General features: G+C 44.3%; 2 protein-coding genes and 1 long non-coding RNA gene across 4 annotated transcripts in view; 2 read left to right on the forward strand and 1 right to left on the reverse strand.

Annotated features, from left to right (window-relative positions):
- The first annotated feature begins 349 nt into the window (after positions 1–349).
- On the forward strand, positions 350–2,374 carry LOC129481677 (uncharacterized). The gene is made up of 2 exons (XR_010120869.1): positions 350–839; positions 1,292–2,374. It is a non-coding gene; the product is annotated as an uncharacterized lncRNA (long non-coding RNA).
- A 3,287-nt stretch (positions 2,375–5,661) lies between these two features.
- On the reverse strand, positions 5,662–7,968 carry CDKN1B (cyclin dependent kinase inhibitor 1B). The gene is made up of 2 exons (XM_055280609.2): positions 6,299–7,968; positions 5,662–5,791 (listed from the first exon to the last, which is right to left on the reverse strand). Exons 1-2 carry the CDS (start codon positions 6,771–6,773, stop codon positions 5,670–5,672), a joined length of 597 nt encoding a protein of 198 aa, XP_055136584.1. The 5' UTR covers positions 6,774–7,968; the 3' UTR covers positions 5,662–5,669.
- GPR19 (G protein-coupled receptor 19) overlaps positions 7,112–25,816 on the forward strand; it is a 54,337-nt gene continuing 35,632 nt past the window's right edge. Inside the window, exon 1 of one of the 2 annotated variants that reach the window (XM_063639659.1) lies at positions 7,112–8,886. The gene's annotated coding sequence lies outside the window, so the exon portion shown is untranslated. The remainder of the gene's footprint in view (positions 8,887–25,816) is intronic. The other variant, XM_063639657.1, reaches the window with a different exon arrangement.

Genomic DNA, 25,816 nt, shown 5'->3' on the forward strand with positions numbered 1-25,816 from the left:
CGTCCCCCGGCCTCCGGGAAGGTCGCTCCCTGAGGCCGGGGCCGTGGGCTCACTCCGGCCTGAGAGGCCTCTCGCCCCGCTCCCCGCCTGTGAAGCCCACGCTCCCGGAGTCCCCCAAACACGCCCCCAAACCCACATTTCCCCAGTTCTTCCCCGTCCCAGCCCCCCGCGCAGGGCGGCTGGGGTTGCGATGGGGGGACGTTGCCGAGCGGGGGTGAGGGCGGAGGGGACCCACGCGGGCGGCCGTGGCGCTGGGCCCGGGCTGCGCGCCGCCGTGGCCCTCCCCGGGCGCCGGCGAGCCGGGCGGGCTTTCGAAATGCGCGGGGCTGCGGATCATTGGAGCCCAGGGTAGGGGTGGGAGCGGGCTGCAGCGCCGGAGGGTCCGCGAACTCGGGAAGGCTCTCCCCTTAGCTCCGATATCCCCACGGCCGGGGAGGCGGCTGGTTACTCAGGTGGAGAGTCCGTTTGCGGAGAGGAGTGGGGGCTTTCGCAGCTTTCTCAGCGCAGAGGAGAGGATGAGGGAGGAAAGTTTCTGAGAAACCGCCCAGGCCGGCTGCGCGGCGGAGGCGCGGCCGCCCGGGCGCGGGAACTGCGCGCGACGACGGGGACAGTGCGGGGGCTGCACGTTACAGATGAGGGAGCAACACTTGATGGCCTTTTCGTCCCGAGGCACCAGCCAGCCCGACCCCGCAACTGCCGCGGCAGGCGGGCGCGGAACTGCGGCGCAGTTTGGGGAGACGACGGCGCAGTGGCTTGGGTAGCGGGGCAAGGGGTGGCGGGCGACGGCGGCCGCATCCCCGCAAAGGGACGTTCACGGCGAAGGACGAGCTGAACTGCGGGTCATTTTGGGAGGCTTGACACAGGCGGGTAAAGGACGAAGGACACGGTGACTCGGGGCTGCGTTCCTGTGGACGTGCCTGGCGCGGGGAGCATCCACTTCTCCCTGGCCCGCATAACTAAAACGCAATCTCTCAAAATTCTGTTTAAAGAGACCTCTTTAGGAAAGGAGACGGGTGCCTGCAGCAATCCAGGCGGTATTTTTTCCTCTGTTAGAGACACTTTCTGAATTATCTTTTTTTACTCAGAGGAACTTTAATTTCATTATTTTCTGACCCTCCTCTCCTTCCTCCCTATTTCGAATTGTTTTTCTTGCTCCTTCAGTCTGTTTTCCAAAAACACTCTTGGATGCGAGTTTTAAACAAAATCACAAAACACCTCTAGTCTTTCATTAAAATAACACCTACTTGAAAGATGTAGCCCAGCCACTGGAGGACCTATTTTTCCCTTCCAGGAAGCCGAAGAGTCCAACCTGCTCAAAAAAAAAAAAAAAAATCTTCGGGTCAAAAACTGTTCAAACTACTCTTTGAGAGCTCCTTTTGGGGTACGATAATGGAAATGTAGCTATTTGAGCGAAAAAATTTAACCCAAATTTAGATTTTTACGATTTACCCACTTACTAGAATAAGTCCTAGAAGAATTTACTATTACACCTTAAACACATTTTTTTTTTTGAGAACGTGGAATTACAGGAATCATTTTAGTAATCTGACTTTAAAATGTCTTGTCATACTTTTTTCCTTAGGTAAAAACTATGTATCTGCTGTATGGCTATGGAGACTCAAAACCCTCAGATTTGGTTACTTATATTAGCCAGTTTTTGGTTGTGTAGATTTTAACAAGGAAATATCCTTGTTTCTAAATATAGAAATTGAATTTTTGTATGACCAGTTAAATTTCAAAAATAGCTACCTAGAGTGCACACCAATTTCTTAAGGGCCCATATGTTTGAATATTTTAAACGAGATTTATACATTAGATGGTCCAAACAATTGCCTTAATTCCTCACACTTCTCATGTGTAAATACACAATTTAGAGAAGTCACCATGTTACTTTCATTTTCAATCCTGCAAATGTGTCAGTCTACACTTAAGTAAGGATTTTTTGGTTTTGACACATTCATATCCTAGAAGATATAAATATTTTTACTAATGCAGACTTTGACAATCTTATTCATATGAAAATGTAGCTTTTCCATTTTCACCTTCTAAAGTTTTGTCCACCCACACAGAGCTAAGTGTTTCCACGAAAATAGTAACTGCTAACTACATTCGGACTACATAAAACATCATCTGAGTTGTGGGCCTGAATTACCTAGATATTTGCCACTTCACATTTACATTTGTGTAAATATGACTAGAATGCCAGGTCAAATACCTTGTTTGGTAAAGCACATTACAATTTGACTCAATGAATAGCTATGGAAGTTTTCTTTATTGATTACTTAATGTGTAACAATAATTGGCATCTTTTTCACACATTACAAAAAATTATACTTGGCTCAGTATGCAACCTTTTAAGCATAGCCATATTATTTAACAAAAGAGGGGAAAAACCTATTCTACCCAATACAGCATTTACAAATGCACAAAACATGCCACTTTGGCTTGTATATTGTCTAGATTAAAAAAAATCTTTTAACATAAATAAGTTAGTATAACTTTTCAGTGTTTGTACAGAGTTATGTACACAGGTACACTTCAAATGGTTTTTCCATACACAGGCAATGAAATACTATTTAAAGATGTAGTATCCATTTCACTTATCCTACAAGTGTGCTTTTCTCTACATGAATCTTCCTTTAAAAATAACACTTTCCTTTGGATAAATGGACAGAGTCAGCTTTAAATTTAAAAATATTTCATTTTTTAATGTGAAGTTACTTACAGATCTTTAAAAATATCGATTTAGAATTATTTTGACTGTTTACACAGCCCGAAGTGAAAAGATAATGAAGAAATTTTGTCAACAAATTTAATAAAAGCAGATGGTCAATTCTTAATATTCAAAACTCCCATGCACCTCGAATTTTTGCCCCAAACCACTTAGAGTGATTACCATTCTGCTGAGTAATTAACTGGTGAATTCCAACTTTAAGAGAGACTGGGGAGGGCACTGAGGATAGGTTTCCGTTGCTTTTTTAAAAAAGCCATATGCAGCTATCTAACAAACTTCAGATAGCTTGGGAGATCACCAGATCTCCCAAATGAGAATAAACTTCTTGTAAAAATAAATAGCAATTCTCTTTAGCCAGTGTTCAAATTTTTGTGATTTTTTTAACTGTTAGCCGTCTCTGAAAGGGACACTACATCTTTAAAGAAAACAATTCAAACCCTTCCCCAAAATTGCTTCTCTTCATGCAAGTCAAATATTTATCTACTTGCTGTAAATCAAAGCAAGCTCTTCATACCCCGCTCCTTGTCAGTTCCTCAGCCCCACCCAGCCCTCCCTTCCCCAAAGTTTATGTGCTACATAAAAGGTAAAAACTATATACACAGGTAGTACAATGAAGCAAATAAGGAAAAAACCTAATTGCATAATGCTACATCCAACGCTTTTAGAGGCAGATCATTTAAGAGTGCCTAAAATTTTTAGTGTTATTGTGTTGTTGTTTTTCAGTGCTTATACAGGATGTCCATTCCATGAAGTCAGCGATATGTATTTTTAAAATTTTCATGTATATCTTCCTTGCTTCATCAAGCAGTGATGTATCTGATAAACAAGGAAACATATTCTTAATTCTGCAAAAGAAGACAAAACGGAAGAATTAAAGGAAGAGCACTAGAGTAACGTACCAGTAGAGTACAGGAATTATTTTGTCACTATGTTAGCTTGGAAATACTTGATGGGGAAAAAAGTTTGATGACTACAGTCACCTCCACCTAACATTCTCTTAACTGGATTTTTTTCCTTTCCTCTGTGCTGTGTTCTTTTGTCTAGAGCAGTAGTTCTTGACAGTAGGCAATGTTGCCCCCACCCCACAGGGAACATTTGGCAATGTCTGGAGACATTTTAGGTTGTCACACTGTGGGGAGGAGGACGCTGCTGGCATCTAGTGTGAGAGGCCAGGGATAATTCCAAACAATCTAAAACACACAGGACAGCCTCCTACAACAAAGAATTATTCGGCCCAAAATGTCGTTAGTGCAGAGGTTGAGAAACCCTACTCTAAAGAATCTAGGTCAAAGACAAGTGGGAAATAAATAGGAAAATTAGGAAACTGTAATACGGGCAAAAATTTTCTAAATTTTTAAAAATTTTAAAATTTTTTTCTCTATTCCTGTGACAGATTAAATTTTCTAAATTTGAAAAATGATTGGGAATAAAAATTATAAAGGCCTTCCAGAAGAAAATTTTATTAACATCATTTTCAAAATATTCTAATTCCTTATTCATATGCAGAAAATACTCATGAATACTTTTGAATAGGTTCTTACTAATATTTCTAGTATTCTTTGAACTAGCAATATCACTAAATGCTACAAATGCCTCTCTGCATGTCAGAACAGGGCCAGATCAAAATCCAGGTCTGATTCTCGTGGCTCATCTGATGAGCTAGGCCACAAGTCACAAACCAACAAGGGCTGCGCGTGTTAAGGTTGCTTCAGGAAAATTTTCACCTAATTTTCCCACTTCATATGGTGCTATAAAATAGAGGTTCTATAGTGCCGTTTTGTATAAGCTCTGAAAAATATAAGATATGTGAAGTCACATATACAATTTAAAGACATAACAAACCTAAATCTCACCTTAATCTCTGTTATTTCAAAATTTTTATAACTGAGGATTTAAAAAGTTAACATCAATATTTATTAAGATCGCCTCATATGCTAAACTACGTGTGCGCTTTAGAAAATAAAGAGGTCACAGTCTTGGTCTAAAGGAAGCTAATAAACTATTAATATATGTAGTTTATTATGAATAACCAACCCATATATATTTGGGGACTGAATTATTCAAATTAGCTATTTACAGTGATCAGATTCTTGTGCATGGAAAAATCTCCACTTCCTTTGTGCTGGGCTGACCTACGGTCACCAATCTTGATATTTACTAACCATTTGCCCTACAAATATCCAAATCACCCTGTTACGGCATAATTAGCATACACTGGCTGACGTGTTCCTGGATTGCTTACTGACAAGAGTTAATTTAACTTCTGCTTTGCAACTTCAGTGTTACCAGAAATTCTGTAGAAACTTTAGTAACTTTTTTATCTTTCCATTTGGTTTTTGCAAATAATGGTTCCTTCTCTCTCCAAACTTAGAAGAAAACAAGGAAAGTGAGTTTATTAAAATGTCAAAGAACACAACATACCACCCTATTCACATCTCTAATCCCTTGCATAACCAAAGGTGAGCAATTTCTACCGAACATTCCCCCTCAAAATTGAAACTTAATCATGTATTTGCCATTTTTCCATGTATGGCTCAAAATCTGTTACCGACTCAAGCTGAACCTCTAGATTAATTCTCATGAAGTGGGACTGAGGGAGTAACCTAGTTCTAGTTCGGATGGGCAAAGAACCTATTGTTCCCAACACGTTTTAGTGGGACTCACAGGGAAACGACCTTCCTACCCGATGGGGCCTGGGTTACAAGTAGCTGCTCTGGTCTACTGTTTGAAGAGAAAGTATCTCTGGGCATAGAAACTCAGGAATTACCTTATCCCCAGCTTTCCCCATTGCTACTTTTTTGACCTCACGAAGTATAAACAAAACAAAACCCCACAAGCTTTTAATTTGCCAGCAACCAGTAAGATCAGGTATCGTGAGGTCTGAAGGCCCCGAGTTCCAGTGCGTGCTCCTTTAGTGATCAACCCACCGAGCTGTTTACGTTTGACGTCTTCTGAGGCCAGGCTTCTTGGGCGTCTGCTCCACAGAACCGGCATTTGGGGAACCGTCTGAAACATTTTCTTCTGTTCTGTTGGCTCTTTTATTTTGAGTAGAAGAATCTAAGAGCAGGGGAAATTTTTAAAAAGAACACACAATCTTTATTGGAAAAAACAATGGCTGGCAGAACTTGGCCCAATAGTCGGGATGAAAAACCCACTACCTCCACCCACAATCCTGGATCCGTCATCCCCAGTGGCCTTTAAGGGCACAAAATGAGGTTGTTTTCAAAAACAGAAAGTGCATTCTCCGCCGCAGAGCTCTCTCCCTAGCCAGGCGGCGGACCGTTGATAAACATCCCAACTTTGTCACATATCTAGGGGTTGCTAGTGGGAGGGACCGCGATGTCTTAAGTTAGGGAAATTATCGGATCTTACCATCTCCAGTTTCTGACTTAAAAGTCACAAACAGACACGCAGTAGGCCAGGTAGCACTGAACACCTAAGACCAATAAAGTTCGCTCTCCCAAAGCTAAATCAGAATACGCCAAAAAGCAAGCTAAGGTTAACACCCTTCAGCAGGCAAAGCGGGGCCCCAAACATATTCTATGGTTGGGAAGGGGTCATTACCGTCGGTTGCAGGTCGCTTCCTTATTCCTGCGCACTGCTCCGCTAACCCCGTCTGGCTGTCCGACGGATCAGTCTTTGGGTCTACCAAATGCGTGTCCTCAGAGTTAGCCGGAGCCCCAATTAAAGGCGCCGCCGGGCGGCTCCCGCTGACATCCTGGCTCTCCTGCGCCGGCACCTTGCAGGCGCCTTTGGGGAGCCGCGGGGGTCTGTAGTAGAACTCGGGCAAGCTGCCCTTCTCCACCTCTTGCCACTCGTACTTGCCCTCTAGGGGTTTGTGATTCTGAAAATCGAAATTCCACTTGCGCTGGCTCGCCTCTTCCATGTCTCTGCAGTGCTTCTCCAAGTCCCGGGTTAACTCTTCGTGGTCCACCGGGCCGAAGAGGTTCCTGCAGGCCGAGGGCTTGGGGTGCTCCGCCTGCCTGGCGTCCCTCCGCTCCAAGCTAGGGCTCCCGTTAGACACTCGCACGTTTGACATCTTTCTCCCGGGTCTGCACGACCGCCTCTCTCGCACTCTCAAAAAAACAAAACAAAACCGAACAAAACAAAACGCCCCTACGCAGCCCGAACCCCTCTCGGAAGCCCAGTGACTGCCCTCGGAGCCAAAAGACACAGACCCGGACGAGCCACGGCCTGAGCTCTAAGAGCGCGCAGGGGCTGCGGGGAAGCCCCGGCCCGGCCGCCGAGAGTCTCCGCTGATCAAATGGACTGGCGAGCGGGAGGGCGGGGAGGGGAGGGGACCAGGCAAGCAGAGAGGGTGGCAAAGCCCGTCCGAGTCCGGGCGGGTGCAAGCCCGCGGGTCCCGCGAACCCAGCCGCTCTCCAAACCTTGCCGGCGTCGGAGTCGCAGAGCCGTGAGCAAGCGGGGACAGGGGAGGGGGAGAAAAACACCCCGAAAAGACGAGCCCCCTTTTTTTAGTGGCCCAATATGGCGGTGGAAGGGAGGCTGACGAAGAAGAAAATGATTGACACGGCGAGTCTATTTAAACAGAGGAGGAGATCCATTGGTTGCGGCGCCGGGAGCCGCCCCGCCGAGGCTGGCGAGCGCGGCCTTAAGGTGGCCCCGGCGCGGTTCCGCCGCCTCCCTGCGTTCCCGAGCGCGCCGCCGGGAGATTGGCTGGTCGCGTGACTGCTGGAGGGGTACTGCTGCCAACAAACCTGCTCTGGCTGGCCTCGGAGAAATTAAAATTAAGACAAACAAACTAGCCAAACGGCCGGGAACCTGGGGCGGGGCCTGGGGTTCGGGGCCCGGCGCTGAGCTGGCGGGTTCGCAGCGGCGCCTAAGCCCCGACCTGCCTCCCACTCCTCGCCCGGGAAGCCGGGGCCTGGACAAGAGGACCGCGAAGGTCGCCGGCAGCTCGCTGGGAGCCGGGGTGGCGATCTGCCCCCAGCTCGGCCCTCCCCAGTGGCCCCCACTTCGTGGTCTGCGGGGGAGGCCGCGGAGCGTTTGCTGGGGGGCTGGGCGCCTCCCCGCCGGCGTGCCTTTGCTGGGGGCTGGTGGAGGCGGTGGGCAATGGTTCGCTCAGCCTTAACCCAGAAGTTTCTGCCATCCCTGGGGAGGCTGGGGGCCTAGGGAAGAAGCCAAGGCGAACGTCTTTTAGAAATTCGCCAGGAGTAGACGCAGCACTTGTCATGAACTCAAGCTTTCCCTCGATGAAAATAAGAAAGGAACTCAAGATAAAAAAAAAAAACTCAAGTAGTCTCTGAAGTCCCTTAATAAACTTTGTAGCGGTCTCAGACACGTTTAGTTTTGAAAAACGAGGGTACACCCCTGGCCCAGGATCTTGCTTCCCAAGCACAGTTAAGGCCATGGACATTGGCTGCGTGTGGGAACTCGTCTCTTTCTACTTTTCTGTTCTTTCCCGGGATTGTAGCAGTTTCCTCTACCTGAGTCCAGCCGCCAAATACAACAGCTCCTTCCTTCCTCCACCCTTCTCTCTCACCAGATTTCACTGCTCCAACAAACTCAGAACAATATTCAGATGCTAGTGAATGCTTTCAGAGGGCTGAAGGGTGAAAATACTCCCCTCGGGGTCAAACTCCAGATGATGAAATGATTTTTAAAACCACAGCCATGTCCTAACGTCCGATACTAGTATTCCAGCGTTTCTCTTCTCCCTTTTGCAGCTGGAAATTTCTCTCTCAATGTGGGCTTGAGCACAATGGTGGAAGGTAAAGTAGGACGATGAGCAGGGCTGCCCTGAGACAAAGCTCAGTGGATCTTCAGCTGCCTCCCCACCCCCATGCCCAGTACCCATCATCTTGGTTTGAGCCAAAGTTAATGCATTTTACTGGAAACCCACCTTCCGTTCTAATTTTACACAGCAGCAAAGTTTTCTTAAGCACCTATGCTACAGATGAGCTTGATGTGTAGCTTGTTTTCTTAGCCACATCTCGTTTGTCCACTTTGTGTGCCTACCTCATCTCATACACTCCAGAATGTGACAGCTGGAAGGGACCCTCGGGACCCTGTGGTTTAACCCTCTCCTTTTTACCACGGAGGAAATTGAGACTCAGAGAGGTTTCCTGTCCAGGGACATGCATTCGGTTGGTACCGGAGTCAGGACTAGATGCAGGTCTCCTAACGCTCAGGTTGGTTCATTTTCTGTTCCTTTCCTTCCTAATGGTTCTCACTGGTTCAGGGTTTTGTCTGAGTTTGATTGTGCTGTAGTCTGCAGGTCCTGCTGTCTTACAAGTGACTGAAAATGGCTCCTTCCCAGGCCCTGGGTTGCCTGCAGATGTTTCCTTGATGTGGCCTGTGGTCACTGATATTTAAATGCAGCTGTCATGAGCCTTTGGTATCACCATCCACTAGTTCAACTAAAATATAGACTCTAGAAGGACAGGGGTGATACCCAGAGAACAGTAAAGGGGGCTGTGCCCAGAACTAGTTTTCAAGTCAGGACTTCCTACCTAACTGACAGAAAAGAATTCACCTAGGATCAAGCAAGAGGTCTCATCCTCTTTAGTTTTTCTACTTTTAAGGCTGTCAATTTATTGGACTGAAGACTGGGGGAGAAGGGACAGGAAAATTAGGGTAGGCCTCCCTACCATAATTTGTACCTTACCCCAGAAATTAGATAATTGTCCAAATTTTAAAAACAATTGCTATACAACACAGGAACTCTATATATGTGCATCTATCCATATGCATAAACACCCAAACTACCACATGTATGTAAATGGAGACATTCTAGAGTATTTCACCTTGCCACAGAAGTTTGATTTTACTCATGGAATTCATGTCTTATATGGAAGTAGAAAATAAACACTTCGATCCCCTTCACGTGCTGAATCTTTCAACTGATATGTAGAAGCACCATTTTATCGCTTTTTTGTTGTTGTTAATCTCGAAAAGTAAGCAAGTCCCAGTCACACCACCTTAAGAAGTCTGGCTGCCAGCAGAAAGGCTGTGCTTACATCGACCTCACAATGATCTAAAGTGTTTTGTTTACAGTCAAGGCACCGGAGATCTGTACAGCAAATAATGAGAACGCAGGCGTCTGCTGTAGTAGCGACGAAGCGTGAAAAAAAATGGGAGCGTAGAGATCAGAGCGCCATCCTCCTGCAAAGTGGGCAGCTGCAAGCGAGTAAGCCAGGGGGAAAATTTCAGATAAACAGTGTTAAAGGTGGACCCTGGTAGAAGACGGAAAGCTCTACACTGCACTGCTCTAAAGTGAGCTGTTTCCCCAAGACCCCCAGTCCTGCGTGATGTTTTGGTTGCCATTTTTACTGCTGTTTTCCTACTTAGGGCTGAGAAGCGTCCCATAAGCCATCCCAGATTTCTGTAACCTTCACAAGCTGAGGAGAGAGGCAAAGACCAAAGTAACTTAAGAGAAAACACCTGTGTCATAGACAAGTGTTCAGATGGGGTGGATGAGCAAGCCGCCGGCATCGCCAGCTCCCAGATGCAGCGCTCTCACCCGAGAGTTCTGCAGCCCCAAATGTTTCTGCGAAGGTTCACGGTTCCTTGCTCAGCTGCCCCTCCCACCGCAAGCACACAGTTTCAGTCCTTCCTCGAGGATGTTTATAATGAGGCAGCACTCAACTCCACCATTCTTCTAAGCTCACATATTTTTAGACTTTGGGAACTTCACAGTCATCTCCTTCTGACACTTTTAATTCAATTTCACAAATATTTACGGAGCACCTTCTATTAATTTGCTTATTCCTTCTTTCTTTCAACAAATATTTATTGAGTGCCTCCTTTATGCCAGACATTATCCTTAGGCTCTGGGAACACAGAAGTAAACAAACAGATTTAAACTAGAATGATGCTGACATTCCAAAAAGGGGAGGGGAGACAGAAAATGAACACAGCACATGAAAGAAGTATATACTATGTAAGGAGGTGAAAAATGCTATGGAGAAACAATAAGCAGCAGAGAGGGAAAGGGAGTGTTTCGAGGATCACAAAGTGAATAAGTGGTCAGGGAAGGCCTCATGGAGAAAGTGGCCTTTGAGGACAGGTGCAGTGGCTCACACCTGTAATCCCAGCACTTTGGGAGGCAGAGGCAGGCAGATCACTTGATGTCAGGAGTTCAAGACCAGCCTGGCCAACGTGATGAAACTCATCTCTACTACAAATACAAACATTAGCTGGGCATGGTAGTGCAGGCCTGTAATCCCAGCTACTCAGGAGGCTGAGGCAGGATAATGACTTGAACATGGGAGGTGGAGGTTGCAGTGAGCCAAGATCTTGCCACTGCACACGAGCCTGGACGACAGAGTAAGACTCTATCTCACATACACAAAAAAAGGTGGCCTTTGAGAGAGGCCCTGAAGACATGAGAGAGCAGCCATACAGCTATCTGGGGAAAGAGCAAATGAAGTGTCTCTGAGGTGGGATCTTGCCTAATGTGTTCAAGGAACAGCAGAGGGGCCCATGGTGGATAGGGCGGAGCAAGTGGGGAGTGGTAACAGGAGCATCAGGGCTGGGCGCAGTGCTCACGCCTATAATCCTAGCACTTTGGAAGGCCAAGGTGGGTGGATCACTTGAGGGCAGGAGTTCAAGACCAGCCTGGCCAACATGGTGAAACCCTGTCTCTACTAATAATACAAAAATTAGCTAGGCATGGTGGCACACACCTGTAATCCCAGCTAGTCGGGAGGCTGAGGCAGGAGAATTGCTTGAACCTGGGAGGCAGAGGTTATAGTGAGCCAAGATCGTGCCACTGCACTCCAGCCCGGGAGAGACAGAGCGAGACTCTGTCTTAAAAAAAAAAAAAAAAAAAGCGCATCAGATCAGATAGGACCAGGTAGGCACAGGTAGGGCTTTTATTATTGACCTGGCGATACGGAAAGCCATTGGGGCATTAGGAGGTTTTAAGCAGTGATCAATACCATGTGCAAGGTATTGTCCAAGGCATTATTCTCAGCAATGTGGGAAGTGAAGAAATATTTGTCACAGTCCTTGCCTGTGGGGAGTATATACCATGTGCACAAAAACTAGAGGTTGGAACCAGGCCTGGTGGCCTGCACCTGTAGCCCCAGCAACTCGGAAAGCAGAGGTGGGAGGATCACTTGAGCCCAGGTCGAGGCTGCAGTGAGCTATGACCATGCCATTGCACTCCAGCCTGGGTGATAGAGCAAGACATTGTCTCAAATAAATAAACTAGAGGTAGAAAGCAATACATAGAAAAACATGATGCTATGAAGTACAAAGCAAGGAGAAAGAGGAAGGCCTCATGGAAGAAGTGATATATGGGTCAGATCTTGAAGAATAAGAAAATGTCAAGATGATTATAAGGATGAATTGGTAGGGGTGGTAAGTAGGGATGGGATCAGACAGTGGTTGGCCATGGATGGCATGCTAAAAAATCTATTGCTTGGTAAGTACTGCAAACCGATGGAGCTTTTAGTGAAGAGAATGATCAGTGTCCAAACTTGTCTCCTGAACAAAAGCAAGCCTGGGCCCTGGGCCTGGGTTGGAGCTCTGGAGTTTGGATTTGTGAGATGGGGTGAACTGCCGAAGATGGGGCTGAGGGTGATATGACAGACAGTGTCTAGGGACAGGGCTAAATGAAAAGCTGCGCAGACAGTCCCACTGTGGTGTTCATCCGGAGGGATGTGGGGAGATGGGCAGAGTTCAAGTGTGAGACAGAGAACCCTGAGCGCAGGAGGACAGGGCTTGGCACAGAAAGCAGGAGGCAGTCTGCCATAATCTCCTGAGCCGCAAAGGTGTAGCTGCAGATGCTTTTTATATGGTGCTTCCAGCCTTGACTGTGAGTGGGGAGGTGCCTGTTAAGGGGGGCCAGGCTGTCTTGGACAAGCAGATCTTTGTGTTTGGAAGTAGTGTCTGATGGCAGAGTAAAGGATGGGTGTGATAAGCCTGGAGAGACTGACACAAGGAGGTAATTTTGGAGGATGATGAGTTATTCAAGCAACAGATACAATGGATTTAAGTCTTGCTATAGAGGAAATGGAAAGCAAGGAACAAATGCAGGGTGGTTACTTAGGTAGTTGGAACAGATACGAGGATTGAGAGAGATGGAGAAAGGGGGGATGAATTTAAGGACTCAAGCTTGGGTATTTGAGAGAATAATGCCATTAACTAAGAGAGGTAACAGAAAAGGAGGATGTAGGAGAGACTATAACCTTGAACTCTTGGGCTCAAGTTATCCTCCTGCCTCAGTCTCTCAAGGGACTGATGGATCCAGTCCATCAAAATCCATTGTTGCCTTCTTTCCCAGTAGCCGAATTATAACTGAGCATACAACTGCCCAGCAACATGAAATTCCCCAGTCTCCTTTGCAATTAGGTGTGGCTTTATGATGAAGTATTTTCCAATAGAATGTAAGCAAAGGTGGTATGTGTCTTCCAGGCCTAGTGCATAAAACCTGTCATGTGACCCCCTCAGAATCCACCATTCTCTTTCCCCTTTCTCATGGGCTGGAAAGGTGAATGCTAGAGCAACCTTGGAAGCCACATGTTGAAGATGACAGAGCCACCTTCAACTTGGGTCCCTGACCTGATTTGGGAGAAAAAATAAGTTTTTATTTTGGGGTTTTTTTTCTTTTTTTTTAAGATGGAGTCTCATTCTGTCGCCAGGCTGGAGTACGGTGGTGTGATCTCGGCTCACTGCAACCTCCACCTCCCAGATTCAAGTAATTCTCCTGCCTCAGCCTCCCGAGTAGCTGGGATTGCAGGCACATGCCACCACACCCAGCTAATGTTTGTATTTTCAGTAGAGACCAGGTTTCACCATGTTGGCCAGGATGGTCTCAATCTCCTGATGTGCCTGCCTCAGCCTCCCAAAGTGCTGGGATTACAGGCATGAGCTACCACACCCGGCCCATTTTTTTATAGCATTTTACAGTCACTCCTAACTAATGCATATGGAACAGTTTGGGAGATAGGGAATAGGGAAGGTGAAGAATTTGGTTTACCACAGTCAGTATGAGCATTGAAATTAACTTAATCCCCAGGGAAAAGAAAGAATGAAAAGGTATGTCCCTTAAGAGGGCAACAGAAGGCCAGGCACAGTGGCTCATGTGTGTAATCCCAGCACTTTGGGAGGTTGAGGCAGGAGGATTACTTGAGGCCAGGAATTCAAGACCAGCCTGGTCTACATAGCAAGGCCCTGTCTCTACAAAAAATTTTTTAAAAAACAGCTGGGCACAGTGTTGCACACTCGTAGTCCCAGCTACTTGGGAGGCTGAGACAGAAGGACCATTTGAGCCCAGGAATTCAATGTTACAGTGTACCACTGCACTCCAGCCTGGGCAACAGAGGGAGACTCTGTCTGTAACGAAAATAAAAAGAGGGCAAAAGAGACAATACTGGAGACAAGCATCTGACGCAAAATGTGAAGGGATATTGTGATTGGCGGGGCTGTCTGACACCTCTCCATATTTACAAACCTGCCATTAATCATATGGCCAGGTTGGATCCTGAGTAGATTACACAATTACACGGGTACAGGAATAAGGATGCATGTGGTATTTTTTTTTTTTTTCAGAGACGGAGTTCCACTCTTGTTGCCCAAGCTGGAGTGTAATGGCATGATCTTGGCTCACTGCAACCTCCACCTCCTAGGTTCAAACGATTCTCCTGCCTCAGCCTCCCAAGTAGCTGGGATTACAGGTGCGTGCCACCAGGCCCAGCTAATTTTTTGTATTTTTAGTAGAAACGAGGTTTCACCATGTTAGCCAGGCTAGTCTCAAACTCCTGACCTCAGGTGATTCACCCGCCTCGGCCTCCCCAAGTGCTGGGATTACAGGTGTGAGCCACCGCACCCGGCCGCATGTGGTATTCTTAATTCTTTCACATCACACTTGAGGTGTGCAAGACTCATTGTTTCTCTATTGTCCTGTACTCCCTTCTCAGACTCTGTTCCCATAACCTCTGCTGGGGGACAGCAGATTATGAAACCCTGTTCCCATTCCCTTATCAAAGTTGATCAGACAAGGGGAGAGGAGGTGATTATTTGACCTAAACTTGGCTAGCCAAATTTTTTCTCCTGAAAATTTGGAATCAAGTCTGAGAAACTTCAATTAGTAAATTGTAAGGCAGAGACTAATGAGGTAATGTAGACTTGAGATTGAAAGTACCCGTTTAAGAACAGTGTCTTCAGTGCGGTATGGTGGCTCAAGCCCATAATCCCAACACTTTGGGAGGTTGAGGTGGGAGGACTGCTTGATCCCAGAGTTCAAGACCAGTCTGGGCAACAAAGTAAGATCCATCTCTACAAAAAACTTAAAAAATTAACCAGGTGTGGTGGCATGTGCCTGTGATCCCAGCTACATGATGGGTGGAGGTGGAGGATCCCTTGAGCCCAGGAGATCGAAGCTGCAGTGAGCCCTGTTCATGCCACTGCACTCCAGCTTGGGCAACAGAGTGAGACCCTGTGTCAAAAACAAAAGGACACTATCTTCAGCCCATGTGTGACGAAGATGCAGATAATGTCTGTCTGCAGAGTGTCAGGAGAAAGAAAAAAATGTGCAAAAGGGGTAGAGAAGAGAAACCACGTAGTTTTAGGAAGACAGACAGCCCTGAGCAACCAAAGACTTCAGTTTCCGGATCCTGAAGCTCATGAGGTACTACTCCCTACATTTACGTTCTATTAGCTCATGAGGTACTACTGCCTACATTTACATTCTATAGCACCGTGTTTATAAAGTAATTTTCCCCCTTTTGCTCCAAGCTAGCTTGTTATGAGTTTCTGTTGGCTGAACCCAAGTCATCCCTAATTAACACAATACTTTAATTTTTTTTTTTTTTTTTTGATGGAGTCTTGCTCTGTCACCCAGTCTGGAGTGCAGTGGCGTGATCTCGGCTCACTGCAACTTCTGCCTCCTGGGTTCAAGCAGTTCTCTGCCTCAGTCTCCCGAGTAGCTGGGATTACAGGTGTGTGCCACCACGCCCAGCTAATTTTTGTATTTTTAGTAGAGATGGGGTTTCACCATCTTGGCCAGGCTGGTCTTGAACTCCTAACCTCATGATCCACCCGCCTTGGCTTCCCAAAGTGCTGGGATTGCAGGCGTGATCCCACCGTGCCCAGGTTACTTTTACAGGCCACCGTGCCCAGCCACTTTAAATACTTTAAAGCAGGTTCCCTGGTGTCATCACATTTGATCCTCATAAGACCACAATTGTGAGGCAAATGCTATTATCCTCTCTTGCAGATGAAGCTCTGAAATAGAGAACTGAGTGTTCCAAAGCCACAAAAGAGAGCAGAGAAGGCACTAGGACTAGTGTACTTATTAGTCCTACTTAAGCTGAGTCCAGAATCCATTGTAGAAGATGCAGTGACTTGATACGTTTGCAATTATATCACTAAGGCTTCATTGGTTTAATTTACTTAGAATGCACTATTCACAAAACAAAGGCTCTGGGGAAAATGGGATTCAAATGCCTGGAAAAATGGCATCTTTGAAAAAATTAGATTCAAGAAGGCTTTAAAACTAATCTAGTGGGGTCAGAATTTAAGGAAAAAAATGCATCAGGGATTTTACTTAGATGAAAATTTTCATTTCCAAGTAAAATGTAATGAACTAATGCAAGTTTACCAGCATTGCCAGGACCATAAGAATAGGAAATAGGCTGAGGTGGGAGTATGGTTTGAGCCCAGAAGTTTGAGACCAGCCTGGGCAAATAGCAAGACCCCATCTCTACGAAAAATGTAAAAATTAGCTGGGCATGGTGGCACATGCTTGGAGTCTCAGCTACTTAGGAGGCTGAGATGGGAGTATCGCTTGAGCCAGGGAGGTCGAGGCTGTAGTGAGCTGTGATCACGCCACTGCACTCCAGCCTGGGCGACAGAGCAAGGCCATATCTCAAAAAAAAAAAAAAAAAAAAAAGAATAGGAAATAAATAGCAAAACTTGGATTCATGATCAGACACATAATTTCATTTCCATGGTTAAAACATAAGTGGACAACTTCTATGACTAAAATACGGAATTTGGGCTCGGCGCAGTGACTCATGCCTGTAATGCCAGCACTTTGAGAGGCCAAGGTGGGAGGATCGCTTGAGGCCAGGAGTTTGACCCTGCAGTGAGCTATGATGGCACCACTGCACTCCAGCCTGGGCGACAGAGCGAGACCCTGTCCCTAAAAAACTAAATAAACAAAATATGGAATTTGGAACAATAAACATATTTATTACCAATCCACCATATTCAACTACATTCTATTTTTTACATTGAGAAGACATAAAGGAGAACGTTTTCCCTGATTCTGATCTTAGTCTTCAGTTTATACAAACTTCCATGTAAAACAAAACTGGAAACTACCCACTTGCTGTTGTTGACCAACTCTCTGAATAATTATCCACATTAATATTTGGTCATTTCTTCATTCATTAAATTTTTAATGAGCCCTCACCAGATGCCAGACTCTCTGAGGACACAGCAGAGAACCAAGATAGCCAAATTCCCTGATGTCATGAAACAGAACTTACACTCAAGTGTGGAAGACAGACAATGCACAAATAAATAAGCATAATATGTCATGTTGCTGTAAGTGCTAACACGACAAATCAACTAGTTAAGAGTACAGAGGGTAATGAAGCAGATGCTATATGAACAAGGAAGGACTTTTCAATAAAGTGATATTTGAGTAGAATCCTGAATGGAAGGAGAGCATGGACCATGTAATTTTGTGTTGCAGGCACAGGAAATAGCAAATCCAGAGGCTCTGAGGTAGGAATGTGCCTGGGATAGTTGAGGGACAATAAAGGAACTAGTAAGCTGGAAACATGGTGAGTCGGGGCTGGGGAGTAGGAGATGAAGTCAGAGAGGAAGGAAGTAGAGACCCCAGTCATGTAAATTTTATAAGCCATGGTAAAGACTGGATTTTATGCCAACTGAAGTGCGTCATCCTTGAGCATAGAGTTTTTTTACCTGACTTCGGGTAACTTTTGTCACTTTGCTGAGTAAGAAGTATTTCAAAGAGGCAAGAGAGAAGTAGGGAGAACACGTATTATAGTAGACTGTACAGTAATCCAGATAAGAGGTCATGGGCCTCAGACCAGGGTGGTAGCAGTGTACGTGAAAAGAAGGGTAGAGAGTTGATAGTGTGTGTTTTGAAGATACAGCCAATGGGATTTGCTGAAGATTTGGAAATGGTCTGTGTGTGTGAGAGAGTTCATGATGACTCCGGCAACTGAAGAAAGGTATGACCAGTTGCTGAGATAGGGTTGATTGAGAGATGAACAGATTTTGTTTGGGTCATGTGAAGTTTGAGATGTCCATAGACATCCAAATGGGGATGTCAAGTAAGCAGATGGATATATGAGTTTGGAATTCAGGGCAGAAGGGTCTGTGCTGGAGATACACATTTGGAAATGTTTGGCATTTAGATGATATTAAAGCTATGAGACTAGATAAGAACACCGAGGGAGTGGGTTTAAACATAGAAAAGACCTAGGCAGTTAGCCTTAGGGTACTACAACTTTTAGAAATCAAGATGAGAAGTATCTAGATAAAGGACATAGGGAAAAAGCCCCTAGTAGAGTGGAGGAGAGCCAAGAGAGAGGTGACCCAGGGATCAAGTAAAGAGAGTGTTCCAAGGAGGAGAGCATGATCAAATGATTCCAATGCCGCTGATAGGTCAAGTAAGATAAACACTGAAAACTGACCATTGCATTTGGCCATCGAGTTCACTGATGACTTGACAAGAGGAGTCTTGGTAAAGATGTGAAAGCCTGACTGGGGTGAGTTAAAAAGAGAAAGTCATGTGTATGCATGCTGTATACCCACATGAATAAATTATGCACACACACTCCTAGTCTAAGCAGAGGGTAGATGGGTTCTGATCAGGAAACCAGTCTGGCAACAGGCCAGGCTGTGGCCAGGGGTGAGGGCTGGCTGATGGGGAAGCAAGCATATTAAAAAGGTGCCACATATTGACTGCCTTTCTCCACTCTTTCATTGCCTGGTTTTACACTGTTTCCTTCAATATCTTTTCTTAACTGTCATCAAAAAATTATCATACTGGCCAGGCTTGGTGGCTCACGTTTCTAATCCCAGCAATTTCGGAGGTGGAGGCTGAAGAATCACTTGAGCCCAGGAGTTCAAGACCAACCTAGACAACATGGTGAAACCCCGTGTCTACAAAAAACACAAAAATTAGCTGGGTGTGTGGTGGTGTGTGCCTGTAGTTCCAGCTCCTGGGGAGGCTGAGGTGAGAGGATCTCTTGAACCCAGGAGTTCAAGGCTGCAGTGAGCTGTAAACATGCCACTGCACTTTTCAGCCTGGGCAACAGAGCGAGATCCTGTCTAAAAAAAAAAATTGCCATGCTGACAAATGACCTTATCTTTGAAAGTAACCATTTTTGCAGGACACACTAACAGAATTAGCAAAGAATTAGCTTTGCTTGTGAGTCTCGCATTTCAACTGGCAAATGTTCTCCTTAGAAAATCACTGTAGAGCCGGGCGCGGTGGCTCACACTTGTAATCCCAGCACTTTGGGAGGCCGAGGCGGGCGGATCACGAGGTCAGGAGATCGAGACCACGGTGAAACCCCGTCTCTACTAAAAATACAAAAAATTAGCCGGGTGTGGTGGCGGGCGCCTGTAGTCCCAGCTACTCGGAGAGGCTGAGGCAGGAGAATGGCGTGAACCCGGGAGGCGGAGCTTGCAGTGAGCCGAGATTGCGCCACTGCACTCCAGCCTGGGCCACAGAGCGAGACTCCGTCTCAAAAAAAAAAAAAAAAAGAAAATCACTGTAGAACAGCATCTTCTGTTCCCACCATAATAGACTATCTTATTAACCAAATAAACAGTGTAAGGCTTTATTATAAATTCTCAGCAATTTTCTTTATTGTCAAGATGGAGTTTCGCTCTTGTTGCCCAGGCTGGAGTGCAATGGCACAATCTCAGCTCACTGTAACCTCCGCCTCCCAAATTCAAGTGATTCTCCTGCCTCAACCTCCCGAGTAGCTGGGATTACAGGCATGCACCAAGAGCGCACCACTGCACTCCAGCCTGGGTGAGAGAGCAACACTCTGTCTCAAAAAAAAAAAAAAAAAAAAAAAAGATGCATTTCTATTTATTCTTGACAAAAAGCCTTTCCCAGTGCTGTAATGATGGTGTTTTTCTCCAAACCTCGATAATCTGCTCAGGATCTTCTATATTGGTGTATCAATTATATCTCCAATGTCAAATGCAATTTGCAATTAGTTGCCTTTTTCCATAACTCAGGATTAGATTGTCTGACCTAGAATGTTTCCAGGTAGTTTTCCTTCCCTTCCTTTACTGAAGAAACAGAAACATCCAAAATAGTTAGGCGCTCTGTGGCCACAGGAGGACAGAAGAGGGTTAGTAATGAGATAGACTACCCTCCCCCAATTCGGAACATTCATGAAGCAGGAATGTAATTGACCTGCTGTGCTGTTTAAACAGCACAGGAGGGCAGCACAAGGCCAGAACTGTCAGCCCTAATCCTGCAACTATTCCAAACCACAACTGTATTTATAATCTGCTTTTCTAAACGCATATACAAGTGTTTTAATCCCACCAAATTTAATTGAACTCTAAATTTGCATAGATTCTACCTATTCAACATTTTTATATCATTTTCATACATTACTCACACAATAATCTGAATTTAACAATTATTTTATGATAGTATTTTTTGTTTTTGTTTTTGTTTTTCTGAGACGGAGTCTCACTCTGTTGCCCAGGCTGGAGTGCAGTGGCATGATCTTGGCTCACTGTAACCTCTGCCTCTCGGGTTCAAGCGATTCTACTGCCTCAGCCTCCCAAGTATCTGGGATTACAGACCTGTACTACCACGCCCAGCTAGTTTTTGTGTTTTTAGTAGAGGCAGGGTTTCACAATGTTGGCCAGGCTGGCCTCAAACTCCTGACCACAAGTGATCCGCCCATCTCAGCCTCCCAAAGTGCTGGGATTACAGGCATGAGCCACCGCGCCTGGCCTTATGATAGTGTTTTAACAGTTGTCTATACAGTCAAGGTAAGTATTACAACCCTTAACAAGTGAAGTAGAACAAAAGATCAAAGGTGACTTCTCTATAGTCACACAAGATTGGTTGCACGATTGGTTGCAAAGTCAAGATAACGACCTAAACTTGATCCTTTTCCACTAAACATAGCTCTTTCAGAAAGTGCTTCCCCCGCCACATACACACCAACACATACACTGTCTCTATGACTTACTCACTTTGACTTCAGATATAAATCTATTTAGTCTTTAATCTTTTTTGTATCCTCTAATGAAGCTAATTCTAATGCTCTAAACAAAATAACTGCAAAGTAGGTAATTAGCACCCAGTAGTTATGATTGGCAAGTACATCTGGTTCTAGTGAAGATCCCAGAGACGGCTCCCAGTGCACGGTATTAGGAATCCTAGACATGGCAGTCATGGAACTTATACAGTCGATAGCCCCTTCCAAGAGAAAGTACTCCACCTCCAAGCCACTGGCTTGGGCTCCTAACTCAGCACTATGGTTTATGATGGGGCCTGGTACAGACTGCTCTACCCAAAAGAAAGAAAATGGTTATTAGCTAAGCCAAGAACTAGAACTAGGAAGTACAGTAAGAACTAGGAAGTACAGTAAGAAGACAACAGACAGGTGCATTGAGAAGACATGTAGGGACCAGTAGAATCACTATGTGCTGGAGTGAGGGGCCATAGGCTTCTATGGCAAAGATGTCTAGAATCCACAGACCTTGGGAATCTTTGATTACCATTTACCTGCGGACCTTTCAAGGTCCCATAGTTTGGCTTTTCATGTCTTATGGCTAAGATTCCTATTACACACATGAACACGCACTCACGCATACTCTATATATTACTTGTGGTAAAAAGTGAGACTGTGCCTCACAACCAATAGATCTTACCCAACCACCAATGCCACAGACATAGAGGCAAGTTGAAATTAGGTAATAGATCTTTTCCATGTCCAATATAAGTGTAATCTAACCTCAGCCAAGCTCATTTGGAACACATGATACTTGACCTGCGGTGTACTTCATTCACTCAATATGTATCCTTTATTACCTACAATGTGTCAGGCATTGTGCTAAGTGCTAGAGTTACAGAGACAAACAAGCACCAGAAACAAATAAGACAAAGTCTCTATTTTTGTGGGGCTCCTAGCTCTGTGGGAAAAGAACAGGAACATCATACAAAAAAAAGGAAATAAATTATAGAAAATTTAAGGAAACTGTATACTGATTGCCTAAACGGTAGATTCTCTTTTGCACCTAAGTCATCCTAACAGCTCTTCTACCCAAGTTCAGTTGATCAATCATGATGAGATTCATGTCAGTATACGGTACATCCAAGTGAAAAGACCAGAGCAAAATTAAATCATCGTTTTTTAACACCTTTATCACTGGGGTGTAGAATAGTGTAATTAGAGGGCCAGAATTAATAAGTTCATTATGACCATTGTTTAACAGGAATGCTGCATTCTCAGGACTTTAAATGTGACTATGATGTTTTAGATTTAAGTTGAATATCCCTTACTGGTTTGTTTTGAGTGATTATCAAAGCAGAGAAATAATGAAAACATGGTTTAAAATCGAGGAAAAAAAGGAGAAGGCACTGAGTAAAAGGAGAAGGGAGATCCAGAAAACCAGGGTCTTATTAAAATGAGTCATCACTGTAAGGATCTAGATTTATCACAGGTCTATATTTACCATGGATTTAATCATAATTACTGAAACTAATTTTTTAAAAAACCCACCAGTACATACTCTAACATGTTTAGCCTGACTTTATAACACTATTTTATAGAGTATTCTGTTGCACTTTTTGTAAGCACTAGAGATGTGAGTCAAATACCAACTTGTATTTAGAATTTTAGAAATATTCTATCTAGTCTGTTATTCTATACCTAATAGAATAAGATTCTACTAATATTTTAGAAATATTATATTATTTATTCTATTCTATTCTATTCTATTCTATTAGTATTCTATTATTTTAGGATACAGCACAATTAAATTCAACAAATATTTAGGTGTGCCTAATTTGTACAAACCATAAGGCTAGTCATCAGAGGAATTTTGAAAAGTGAATAAATACAATCACTGTCTTCAGTGGGAGGAGCTTTATTCTACATATGCAAATTAAAAATATTATTCTACATATAAAAATCAGACAATAACATAAACATAAGGCCAAATATGTGTTCTATAAAAAGATGATGCAAGCAAAATGCTTATAGGAGAGATCAGGAAAAGATTTACTGAAGAGACAGCCTTTGTCCATTTTTTTTTTTTTTTTTTGAGACAGGGTCTCACTCTGTCACCAGGCTGGAGTGCAGTGCCATGATTATGCCATAACCTCTTCAGGCTCAAGCAATCCTGCCATCTCAGGCTCCTAAGTAGCTAGGACTACAGGCACGCACCACCACACCCAGCTAAAGTTTTCGTATTTTGTAGAGCCAAGGTTTCGCCATGTTGCTCAGGCTGCTCTCAAACTCCTGGAGTCAAGCGATCCTCCTGCCTTGGCCTCCCACAGTGCTGGAATTACAGGCATGAGCCACCTGGCCTGGCCTTTGAAATGGCTCTTTAGAACTCAATGGATTTTAGCTGGGAGAAAGGGGTAATTGAGTAAATCAAATGGGGTGATTAACTAAATGTTAACTTGGTGAATAGAAAGGACACTGTCCAAAATATCCCATAATTGGGTACCAACTCTTTGAAATTATAGGATTAGGATTTTCTCTCCCTTTTGTCTACTGGCAGTCCTATCTCCCACAATAAAAGCTTTATATGCCAGATATAGTCATTATTAGCTAATGGGCAAGCAACAAATGGGGAGATAATGTCAATATAATTCAGAAATTACATTGTTTCATTCATTATTTTTCCCAGCACACTAACATTTTGGGACAAACAGGGACAAGCTTCTCACAATTAAAGAGAAAACCTTAGCAACATATAAAGATGTTAAGAAAAAAAGCAGAGAATTCTGTAAGAATGGCTTCCTTTGGTGCAAATAGAGGTTTGTTTGGTGGCTTCAAGAGTTTTTTACAACATTAAGTTCTGTGGTAAACTGCAAAGTGTAAATGAAGGTGCAAAACCATTTTCCCCCATTGGGGGAAAACTGATTGATAAAAAAGGCAAAATCCTCGATCAGATTTTTAATTTTGATGAAACTGCTCTTAATTGGAATTAATACCCTCAAGGGCATATACATCCAAGGAAGAATCATGTGCCCCAGGATTCAAGAAACTAAAGCAGCACTGTCCAACAGAAACATTGGACAATTTAGGTTTTCTAGTAGCCACATTTTTAAAAAGTAAAAGTAAAAAGAAATGTTGAAGTGACATTTCAACATGTAATCAATATAAAATTTACTGAGATTTTTACATTATTTTTTATACTAAATTCTTAAAATCTTATGTGTATATTTTATACTTACAGCACATCTCAATTTGGATGATCAGATCTAAGTGTTCAATAAACACACATGGCTAGTTACTACTGTATTGGACAGCATGGCCCTAAAGGATGACTGTGATATTGAGTAAAGTGTCAGAGGGAATTTAATTGTGCATTTTTTATTAGCATAGTAATTTTTATAGCCCTTAACTAACAAAGTTGCAAAGGTTTTGAGTGACCTGCTTCTAACCCTATATTTCCCACAAGTCCTGTTATTTTTAGTGCACCGTTAAAAAAAACATGCTTGTTTTCTCTGTACATACTTCCCTAAGCCTCCCTTGAAGCTAAAGGTAGTCATATGACATAGTTCTGGGCAATAAGAAATAAAGGGAAGTCTGTAACATCATATCGGAAACATTTTTTGCCCTTATGAGAGAGTCTAACAAAACAACAACAACAACAAATAGCCAGGTGTGGTGGCGCGTGCCTGTGGTTCCAGCTTCTTGGGAGGCTGAGGTGGAAGAATCACTTGGACCCAAGAAGTCAAGGCTGCATTGAGCCATAATCATGCCATTGCACTCCAACCTGGGCAACAGAGTGAGACTCTATCTCAAAAAAAAAAAAAGAGAGAGAGAAGGAAAGAAAGAGACAGAGAGAGAGAAAAAAAAAAAGGAGAGAGAGGCCTCAAGTAGAAAGCTTTTGGCCAGGTGCAGCGGCTCATACCTGTGATCTCAGCACTTTGGAAAGCCGACGTGGGAGGATCACTTGAGGCCAGGCGTTCAAGACCAGCAGGAGCAACATGACGAGACCCCATCTTTACAAAAAAAAGAGAAAGAAAGCTTTTTTTGGCTCATACTCTCTTTTCTATTTGAAACATTTCATATGAGAACATGATTTTTGGAACTGTGGCAGCTATCTTGTGACTATGATAATAGACTCTTTAATACATTGAAGATAACAGACCATAAAGGTATCTTTCCTTATCAGAGATGTAAATGGAATGAAGTCAGCCATGCAAACATGCCAGTAGATGGAGGCAAGGGCAGAGTTCCCTAGCAGGAAGTAGAGTGCATCTGCAGCGATGTCCTCAGTGGGCATTATTTGACTAGTCACAAACCAAATTTGCCCTTCTTTCTCCCTTTTCCCCTCTCGTGCTGAAGATTCTCTTCCCTCTGATTGAAACATTGTTTTAGTGATGGGATCTTGCTATATTGTCCAGGCTGGACTTGAACTCTTGGGCTCAAGGGATATTCCTGCCTCAGCCTCCTGGGTAGCTGGGACTATAGGCATGGGCCTGTGCCAGCAGAAACATTCTTTCTTTAGATATGACAAGAGTACTGAATTACCCCCAATACTTAAGACCTGAGTGCAGAGCTAAAAGTAAGCAAAATTTATTTGGCTTATCATTAGGGATTCATGCACAAACCCTGCAATTTGGCCCTAATATGTATGTTTTCAATTTTTTTTTCTTGAGATGAAGTCTTGCTCGGTTGCCCAGACTGGAGTGCTGTGGCACAATCTCGGCTCACTGCAACCTCCACCTCCCGGGTTCAAGCGATTCTCCTGCCTCAGCCTCCCGAGTAGCTGGGATTACAGGTGTGCACCACCACGCCTGGCTAATTTTTGTATTTTTAGTAGAGACGGGGTTTCACCATGTTGGCCAGGCTGGTCTCGAACTCCTGACCTCATGATCCGCTCACTGCAGACTCCCAAAGTGCT

Source organism: Symphalangus syndactylus, chromosome 5 (genome assembly GCF_028878055.3).
Source record: "Symphalangus syndactylus isolate Jambi chromosome 5, NHGRI_mSymSyn1-v2.1_pri, whole genome shotgun sequence".
In the NCBI taxonomy this organism is placed as follows: Eukaryota; Metazoa; Chordata; class Mammalia; order Primates; family Hylobatidae; genus Symphalangus; species Symphalangus syndactylus.

Coding starts and splice junctions, on each gene's coding strand:
- CDKN1B (XM_055280609.2), bottom strand. CDS start 6,773: ATGTCAAACGTGCGAGTGTCTAACGGGAGCCCTAGCTTGGAGCGGAGG. Junction 5,792..6,298: donor GAAGCGACCTGCAACCGACG/GTAATGACCCCT, acceptor CCCTGCTCTTAG/ATTCTTCTACTCAAAATAAA.